Below are 9,999 nucleotides of genomic sequence, written 5' to 3' on the forward strand. Positions count from 1 at the left end.
TTTATCAACATACTATACTATGACTATTTTATGACTTTATCAACATACTATGCTATGACTATTTTATGACTTTATCAACATACTATACTATGACTATTTTGACTTTATCAACATACTATGCTATGACTATTTTGACTTTATCAACATACTATGGCTTTTTTTCCAACATCCTTTGAGTAAAAGACTTTGGCTGTTATGTGTTTGGGTTTTGCTTATAAGCTTGTAGGCGTGTCATTTACTGTGTGTATTACTTTTGTATACGTTAGTGAGTTAGCGGACGGCTTTTTGGAGCATCCAAGCTTTGGATGGATATTTGTGCTTTTCAGCAAAAACACCTGTTGCCAGTGGGGAACACTGTGGTACTTTCGTGTTTGCATTGTCAAGCGCTAACTGTATAACATGGCAGATTTTGAGCCAGAGGAGTTTCTGGATAGGGAGCTGAGTATTTGGAGTGTGCGGTCTCAGAGGATAGGAAGCCGGGACTAATACTTAAAATTCTGATGAACTGTAATTCAGTATATCCAGCAAAAGAACCTGAGTGTCAGCTGAGAGAACAGGAACATCTGGAGAATGCAAGGTGGGACAAGTCATGTTTCTGTTTAAGCCATTTATTGTTAATTGTGTTTGGTCCGTGCAGGGACTTAACAATCAACACACAACATTATTTCTGTAGTCTCAAGGCAACAATTTACCAATATACTAGTCAAGCATGTAATCGTATTGTAATTTCTCGTTACGTATCAACCTACATTTCTGCAAGCAGATAATACCTGCAAATTTATTGTCAGGGCTCTAGTGTCAACCCTTCAATATTTCTCATCTCCACACTCCGTTATGTTCGAGTTATACTGTTGCATCAACTTTTTTTTTTTTTTTTTTAAGAGTCACAGATATTGTATTTTGATTTGTAAAAACAAAAAGACAACAGAGCCTTAATAATTTATGCCCAAACTGTATTTTATACTTAACAGTGTACGTCTGCCAAAGCAAAATAGAAATATTACTTAGAAATGTATATCGAAAGGCACAGCATCAAAATACAATTTGACATGCAAGTTTTTTTCTTTAAAATCGGAGTAAACATTCAAACGCTGACCCATCTGGCCTGGTCTGTTGAATACTAACAGGCGTCTGTCACAGGGTGAATAGCTTAGGGATCGTTGCTTTCAGAAGCGTCCAGTCGAAATGGTTAAGTTAAATTACTACTGACTTACAGTACTAAAGGACAGAGCATGCGTTCTCCTAAGCTCTCAAAGATCGGACATTTGTAACAAACATTTTTCCGTAAAAATCTCTCTGAACGTGAGCTGCACCTGACTTACATGATTAGCACCCGAAACTCTCAGCACTTTGTACAACAAGAGACCACAACTACACCTTTACATCACTGTCAGGACAGATGGCCCCTGTACATAAATATACATATTAAATATACATTCAGAGGAGCAGGGAGAAATGAGCATGCAAATTTGGTCCACCTTTACAGCAGTCAGCCAAAACAGAAAGCATCGACCCAAGACTCATCCTGAGAAACACTGACCACTTGGGAGTTTTCCCCCAAAAGGACATGCGAACCTGGGGCTGGTTTTTGGCACATTAACGGTAAGTCTTTTTTGTTACGCTTTTTTGTCTTTTTCTAGTAACTGCCCCTTAAACCTGACTGGTGTTTGTTTTTTTTTCTCCGCCCCTTCAGGAGGTCAAGAAAGCTTTCTTTCATTTCAAACATTACCGTGAGTTCACACTGTGCATGGCTTTAAGTATCTTAATACAGATTCTTATAAAAAAGTATCAGAGGAGCAAAGCACATTAAAATAGTCCCATTAAAAAAAATACAACAATAAAGACTTAATATAAAAGTGGATGTGAACAGGGACGTCCCGTCAGTCCACAGCAGGTGCAGTTCAGCTTGTTATACAGTAGATCTGCCAAAACATAAAAGGCCCAAACACAGGCGAAGAACCCTGAAATCTATACGTTGTTCCAGTTACTGTTGAATGTGCTGCGCAGGCGTTTGATGCTGCCGTCTCCCTTTCCCGGTTCGTGTCTTCTGAGTTGGGCAAAAGAAGAATCTGTAATACTTTTTTATCTCCATGTAGGTTTTGTTTGTTTTCATTTTTAAGGTTCATCTAGAGAGTTTGCTGATGACTCGAATGAGGGCGGCGTTCTCGTCCTTGAGCCGCTGGTTGTCTGCTCTGAGGTCCACCAGAACCTACAGAAGAAGAAAAAACACATCATGAAGCATTGGTTTTTAGCTTAAACACTACTTCAAATAGAACAGTAGCAGTGCTCTCTTGTGCTTCTGCTCTTTTACCAATAAATAAAATCAGGGTTCAACAGTAAGCGTTGCTCGATGGCCCAGAGCAACTAAAACGCTGTGTCAGCAAAGTAAATAGAACAGCCCACCTGCCCATTCGGGCATCATCGTTTTCTGATTTTCTTTTGGAGTTTGACATTTGTACTATATGTTGTTCACCGCCCCATGCGTTTTAACAGGTTTTTTTCGTACTTTCTTTCGATATTGTGTGAACCCCTGTTACAGGAGGTCTGCAGCAGGTTTAACTTCAACCTCTCATATGATGACATCTAGGGGCATTTCGGTGATTGCTATAAGAAACGGGAAATGGGGTTTAGAAATAACCACAGGTTCATTTTAAACTGTTGCTGAGGTTTTTGCCCTTATTCCGAAAAGGACAATATTCTGACTTGTTTACATGGCTAATGAAAGTTATTATTTCACTAATATTCCCCTTTACATGTAGGCGTGCAAAATACAATATTGTGGACTTGTTGGACCGTGCGTACACAGCGTCCCCCTTTCATTCTTTCAACCAGCTTCTTGAAAAGGTTGGCATAACGATGTGTGCCCATATCCAAAAACCTGTTAATATCAAAGTCTTTGATAATGTTTAAAAGTAGCAGTGTTTCTTCTTCTTATTGGGTCTGCGTCCTTGCAAACTGTTGGCTGGTTGGTAGGATTGGGTACCCAAACGCCCGGTATCTACCGGACCGAATCCCACTGCAGATTTCGGGGCCAATTAAAAGCCTTTTGCGCTGCTCTGTGATATGTTAGAGGCAACAGAAGCATCGCTGCACATGACGCTAGTTATGACATTTGACAGCAGGTAACGTTAGCCTACCGCTAGCTAGCAGCTGAATTATACACGGTTAAAATGCTGACCACTAAAGGGTGTCTGTATTTCACAGTAGAGGAGTCCAACATCAGGACATTAGGCAGTCTACAGCTGCCTTTGTTGGACCAGTAAGCCGCGTGGTGCATTCAAAGTTATTGTATAATACCCTATTACCCTATTTAAAAAAAAAAGAAAATCTGTTCAGGCACCGGCACTGTTAGCAAGTATTTTTTTAGCACCGGTATTGAAAAAAACTCAAACGATACGCAACCCTATTGGTTTGTGTACAGAAACCATAGCAACGCACAGAGCTGACCATAAGCCGTGACCAGGCAAGAGGCCTAAAACCCCCAACTGATACACATATTCTGAATGTGCTGTATACATGTCCAAAGAATGCCTCTAAAACCTGAATAATACCAGATTATCCCACATTTCTTAAATGGAAATTGCTATATTTGGAAAAAGGCCTTATGTGGAATATCCAAATGGAATATGCTGTTTAAATGACCTGTATCAAATTTGGAATATTGTCATATTCAGAGTAATAGTAATATATTGGTGTGCATATAAACATGATCAATGAGGTTTGAGTACACGTGATTTTTGCTTTGGGTCCATCTTAAAACTGTGAAATTGCAGCCAACTTTGGCCCCAAGTTTGTCTTGTTATTTGCTTTAGAGCAAAATATTTATTTTCCACTTAACTTCCCAACTTGTAAAAAATGGAAGACAGTGCTGTGGCTGAGTAACTGGGCACTAAGGATGTTTCATTGCTGAGCAAAAAATATGAATACCCTGTAACAGACCTCCTGATGTTGGCTATGATAATAATACAAAAAATACAATAAACTCAGTTTCTCGAAAAGCTTCTTTTTGGAGGTTCCCGCTGAGGTTTCCATCTGAAAGCAGCATTGCTTGTGCAACTGTTAAACTCACTAATGATTTGGGAATAGAGCGTCAAATGAACACACTCAAGTTCATTCAGTAGAGTAAGTCATAAATCGGTGTTGAAGTGAACATCTGTACCTTCAGCTCATCCTCCAGTTCCACTGCTTTCCTCTGAAGGGCCAACTTCTCCTGTGAACAGTTTCAACATCACAAAATGCTTCATGCTCTGCCAAACTTGTAGAGCAATGCAGTCATTCTCTGGTCTTATACTTTAGATTGTCTTGTTGTGTTAATGCTTTTACTGTATTCCAATTACTATTCTTGCTTTGTTTTAACGTCTGCTGTTTTTAATGTAAAGCACCTTGAAAAAAAGAAAAAAAAAAAGCAGACTTACAAATCTCTCCAGTTCCAGCAGAGCCGGTCTGTCTGTGCTGCTGTCTTGATTCTGCCAAGGAGAGAAGCAGAAGTCATAAATATTTTTAAGAAAGATCATAACCTTATAAAAACGTTTATGATTGATATATCCAAACAGAAAATTATTTATTCAGAGTGGATGGTTTATGATGACACACACACACACACTAGGGCTGCACGATTATGGCCAAAATGATAATCGCGATTATTTTGATCAAAATTTTGATCGCGATTATTCTCACGATTATTTGTTGATTTTAACCAAAACTAATTTTATTGTCACATAGGCTATTTATAACTGCGAGAGGGAGTGTGATGGACGCTACTCACAGAGAGACGGCTGACTCATTATGAACGGGTCCAGCACGGGTTGAATGGCGGATACACACGTCGTGTGTATTAAACGTCTGTATCTTCACTGCGCTGCATTTTTATGAACTATGATGTTCTGGCCATGGGTCACATCTCTGGTCCAGGTCCAGCAGCTCCGTCTCACACGCTGTTACTCTACCAACTGAAGTTAGCTGCATTCAATAACTTCTTCTGTGTTCTTCGCCGTAGCGGCCGCGATAACAGAGTTACCCGCGGAAACACTGGTACAAATACAGGTTTGCCCCCTCATACTTAACAATATACAGCTGTGTTAATGAAAAATTAAAACTGTAGACAAATATCAGAAGTGTGGACCGGCAGCCGCTGTGTGGCGGGGCGCGGAGAGTAGAGGAGAGAGAGTAGGACGAGAGAGCGTAGAAAGATCCGACACAGACACGGCTTTACAGACGAAATGGGTATGTAACGCAAAATTAAACCGTATCCATATAAACAGCATTGCAGCGGATGCAGGACATTAGCACCGGGCGTCCTAGAAGAGTAACAGCTAACAGACGCTACTAGCACGACTGCACCGGTCACTGCCGTTGTCTGAAAAACAACAAATGGGACCAGTGGTGCGTTTACTGGTAATGGAAACCTTGAGACTGACGTATTACCGACTGCTACTGTTGAGTTTTCCTCCCGTTACTCGTTCTCTGTGACTGGCTACATCTAGAAAATTAGTGACGGGGTGCCGTGAACTACTCTGACTGGCATGAGCAGAGGCTTTATGGAGCGGGAGATGGGATTTGCAAAAAACCCGGAGCGTTCTATGAAATGATGCTTTATAAAAAATAATCGCTCGATCACGCAAATTTGATCGTGGGAAGTCCAAATCGTGATCGCGATTAAAATTCGATAATTGTGCGCCTAAACACACCACACAACACACACACACACACACAACACACACACACACACACACACACACACACACACACACACACACACACCACACACACACACCACACCACACACACACACACACCACACACACACACACACACACACACACACACACACACACACACACACACACACACACACACACACACACACACACACACACACACACACAGAGAGTATCATAAACCGCCAAACCTGTCGGAGTCTTTCCAGCTCCACTTTGTTTGGCTGAGAAGCAGCTCCTTCTCCTGAGTTGTCCTTCAGAGCAGGTTCTCCTGCAGTACCTTAAAGTACAGCTAGAGGGACACACCACGGACAGACAGACAGACACACGACGGACAGACAGCAGACAGACACAAACACAACAAACACACACACACACACACACACACACACACACACAGACAGACAGACAGACAGACACACGGACAGACACACACACACACGATTTAAGCCTGCAGGTGAAAATACCTGGGTGTATGCTACAGTACAGCATTTTGTCTACATCTCAGCAATAATTCACTTTCATCACTATGTTCTTCAGGAATGTGTGAGCTTTTCTGTGACACGTACCGTTCTGTAGTCAGCCGACGAGTCTCCCAGTTGACTCTCACTGCAGAGACACACAAAAGACTCTTAAAGCCCCGTACAAGAGAAAATCCTCCACGCAAATACAGGGCTATACATTTAGAAAACTAAGAATTTACCTTTGTTACCTGAAAATTTAACATTTCTGTTACTTAATCATGGCAAACTAGCAGGTGTACATAAAAATTCAGAGGACACCCAGTCAAACATTTTCCCCTGCGGCCGTCATATTAGTCCTTAAACTTCACAACTTAAAAAAAAAAAAAAAAAGTCATAACGTGATCAAAAGCCATCTTTTTCCTTCTTCCTTTTTTTAAGCTCCCCTGGAGCTCCCAGCACTCCCAACAATCAGAATCAGAATTGACTTTATTGTCTTTGTAATTCCATGCAACGAAATTAAAAGTGCCACTCTTTGATGCAAACACAAAAAACACACATTGTGTGAATGTGAAGATGGTATAATGTGAAGATGGTAGAGTAGATGAAAGTGATGTTGTTTTTTCCTATTCAATATGCAAATTGCTTATGGAAAAAAATCTGGAGGTGCGCGTTTTGACCGACCAATAACGCATCCCAGAAGGCAACGGTTCAAAGCGATGATAGCCAGGGTGGGTGGAGTCGTTAAAGATTTAACCTGCTGAGATAGTGTGCAGTGGCAATATCCTCCAGAGAGGGCAGTGGGCAGCCAGCAATTTTCTCTGTAGTCTTTACTGCTCTCTGGAGCGCTCGTTTATCCGCCATTAAAGGGGCTGACACCAAATACCCGAAAATCAAAACAGTAACACTCACCTGGAAGTACGGTTACTGTTTGTGTCGTCCAAATAAGCATCCTCTTCTTCATTCTGGAACAATAAAAAAAGGTCCTCATTGTCAGCTGCTGTTAGAACAGCACTTTACTGCATGTCTCATCTGAAATAAGACCCAACAGGGCAGATCACTTCACATGACTGGGATACTCCTCTATGTGATATTTAAAGGCTGACATATGTGGTTTCTCAAGCACAGTCTATTCATTTATCCATCCAACATTTGAGTCCCCAACTTTAGCTTGTAGGGGAATTACTAGACTTGTTGGGGCTTTGTAAATTATAGAGTGGGGTCTAGACCCACTCTATGTGTAAAGTGTCTCGAGATACATTTTGTCACGATTTGATACTATCATCTTACTCTACACTGTCTGACGGTATCATATATAATCTATATCAACTTCTTCTGGGATTTTAATAAAAAAGTATATGATGTTCACACTGACACTCACATGTGGCTGCTCCATTCCATCAAACACCATTTTGCATACATATGTGACTAAATTCCTGTTTGTTATCTTTGGAAAATTTGAGTTCAAAATACATTTACATCAGTTCTAAAACAAAGTCTGGCTGCACAGTATGAGTTTTTATTTGGCTGTGTTGTGTGTATTTGCAGCGCATTTGGTAAATGCTGCACGCATTGTCAAATTTATGAAGCAGTTTTTTTAATTTGCTTGTGTTTTGTCTATTTGCGTGTTTCATTAAGTTGCAGTGGGTTTGCCCTCGTCGGCCACCGTATTAAATCATTTAGTATTACAATCTCGATGCATGTCAGTCAAAAACATTTCACTAAAAACACCCATCATTAGGACTTCCTGTCAGTAATGTTCCCATTTTGTAAAAGACCCAGAAGTGTGCCCATCAAACACTCAGTTTCACATGACAAAAGGGGAAGTGGTTTGGCTGTCCTTTCCTTGACTTTCAGTACTCACACACCCTGCAGAGATGAATAAATGTGTTTGCTAAAACCAAATGCTCTGCTGCTTTGGTCTATTTGACAAAAGTCTTGGGCCGGGCTGGCGTTGAGCTCTCTGCCATGTTTGTGATGTGAGGTTGTTTCTCTCTTACCTCTCCGCCTGGCTGAACAATGCCAGTGGAGCGCCTTTCCCTCCTCCCTCTCCTCCTTTCCTTCACTCCCAGACGCTTCTCTCCCTCCGTCTCCCCCTGGCTCATTGGCTCTGTATCTGAAAACACATGAGGTGGACAGAAAACGATTGAGTCAAAAATCTAAGAACCACATCTAGGGCTTCAGAATTAATCGGTTCTGCAGAGACGCCCCATACTACAAAAGGTATCCCACACACTAAAGAAATAAATATTAGTTTGGTACAGATCCTTGCAAAATAACAGCAGCCCTAACCACATCCCATGTCACTGTAAGGACCTAAATAGATTATATTAGTAATACTATTAGAATAAATAAATAAAGTATATATCACAAACACACCTAAAACACAAAAGGTGCTTCAGTGAAGCTGTAGCTCAGCTCAGCAAGTGGTTTCTAAACTTTTTCCTATCAAGGACCCATGAACTGGTAAAAATTAAGACCATGGGCACCTATCTGGTAGGATTTTTTGATGTTTTACTACAGATAGTGTATGAAAACCAATGTCCTAAATAATCATAGTCTGTCATTGTGTTACTTACTGGAATTATAGTGAAAATAAATAAATGATTCCCCTTTTGCCAGGGTTTTCAACATTTAAGCCAAGGACCTCTTAACTGAAAGAGAGATGGACCCTAATACATATATTGTATGAAATTAAGTTGCGTATTAAAATGGGCCTAAAATGACATGTGGGTGGCCTAAAGCCTTTATACATACTTTTCTAGTGTAAAAAATACTAAGCTGTTAAAACAATAGATGTTGGCATGTTTTTACACATACATGTGGATCAGTGAATCCTTAGGATGAACTGTATCTGCAGATGGCTACCTTAGTGACTACCTTACCTACAGGCCAGGGAGCCTATCACTAATGTTTTTTCACTAATCGACTGAATTATATTTGCTAATACTATGATGGGTTCAAGTTAAGACATTTTAAGTTTTAATAAAACTTTCAAAAAAATTCTTGTGAGGAACCTCTACAGGGCCCCGGACCCCCTGTTAAAGGACCCCCGGACCCCACTTTGGGAACGGTCTAAGCAACTATGCAGTCATCAGGTAGATTAGTTTCCAAAATGTAGCTTCCTGTAAAACAGGAAAGTGTCTTATCTTTGACCTCAGTTTCTACTCAAGAGGTCTGCGAGTCAAGGCTTGAGAGCAGCAAGCTCAGTTACAATGAAACAAAGTGCTGTGTTTGACTGCTGGGAGCTAATGTTCCAGCAGGTTAGCTTTCACAACTGACCGCATGGATTTACTGAGCTAACAGGCTGATTCATGTAAACATAGTGTCAATCAGATACATCAGACAAGACAAGGACATGCTCAGTTCCCCATTAAAAAACACAATTGGTGAAGAGTGGGAAGGGGTGTCAAAAACATGATAATAAAAGATTTTGACTTCTGAGTATAAGTTAGCTACCCTGCCGCAGAAACCACATTGAGTGATCAACATCAGCAGCAGCAGCCCTTGAAACTGATGTGAGGAACCTACTTACCTTTCAAAAGTACCCAGAAGAGAACTCCACCCAAAAAATGCATCATGTTTATATTTAGTAGTCTTCTAATACAGTGATTATATCATCCTCACTCACCCCTTTCCGCAGGCGTGACAGTAACAATGGGGCTGACAGGCTGGATGTTGCGAGGCTGCGGCTCTGCAGCTTTGACCACAGTCTTCTCTGCTTCTTTCAGGTCTGTCAGAGTCACACCCTGCCAGCACAGAGAAAAAACAAAGTTGTTGGACCCAGAACTTGACGGTCTCTAAAACTATATATATATATA

General features: G+C 40.8%; 1 protein-coding gene across 1 annotated transcript in view; it reads right to left on the minus strand.

The window, feature by feature from the left end:
- Window positions 1–936: 936 nt before the first annotated feature.
- Window positions 937–9,999, minus strand: part of ppp1r12c (protein phosphatase 1, regulatory subunit 12C) — a 22,508-nt gene continuing 13,445 nt past the window's right edge. Inside the window, exons 13-20 of the mRNA XM_032539829.1 lie at window positions 9,810–9,927; window positions 8,179–8,294; window positions 7,091–7,143; window positions 6,287–6,326; window positions 5,909–6,009; window positions 4,416–4,466; window positions 4,160–4,210; window positions 937–2,209 (exon numbers count right to left, since the gene is read on the minus strand). Coding sequence (XP_032395720.1) covers window positions 5,974–6,009; window positions 6,287–6,326; window positions 7,091–7,143; window positions 8,179–8,294; window positions 9,810–9,927 — 363 coding nt within the window. The 3' untranslated portion in view covers window positions 937–2,209; window positions 4,160–4,210; window positions 4,416–4,466; window positions 5,909–5,973. The remainder of the gene's footprint in view (window positions 2,210–4,159; window positions 4,211–4,415; window positions 4,467–5,908; window positions 6,010–6,286; window positions 6,327–7,090; window positions 7,144–8,178; window positions 8,295–9,809; window positions 9,928–9,999) is intronic.

The sequence above is a fragment of the Etheostoma spectabile genome, chromosome 2 (assembly GCF_008692095.1).
Source record: "Etheostoma spectabile isolate EspeVRDwgs_2016 chromosome 2, UIUC_Espe_1.0, whole genome shotgun sequence".
NCBI classification, from domain to species: Eukaryota; Metazoa; Chordata; class Actinopteri; order Perciformes; family Percidae; genus Etheostoma; species Etheostoma spectabile.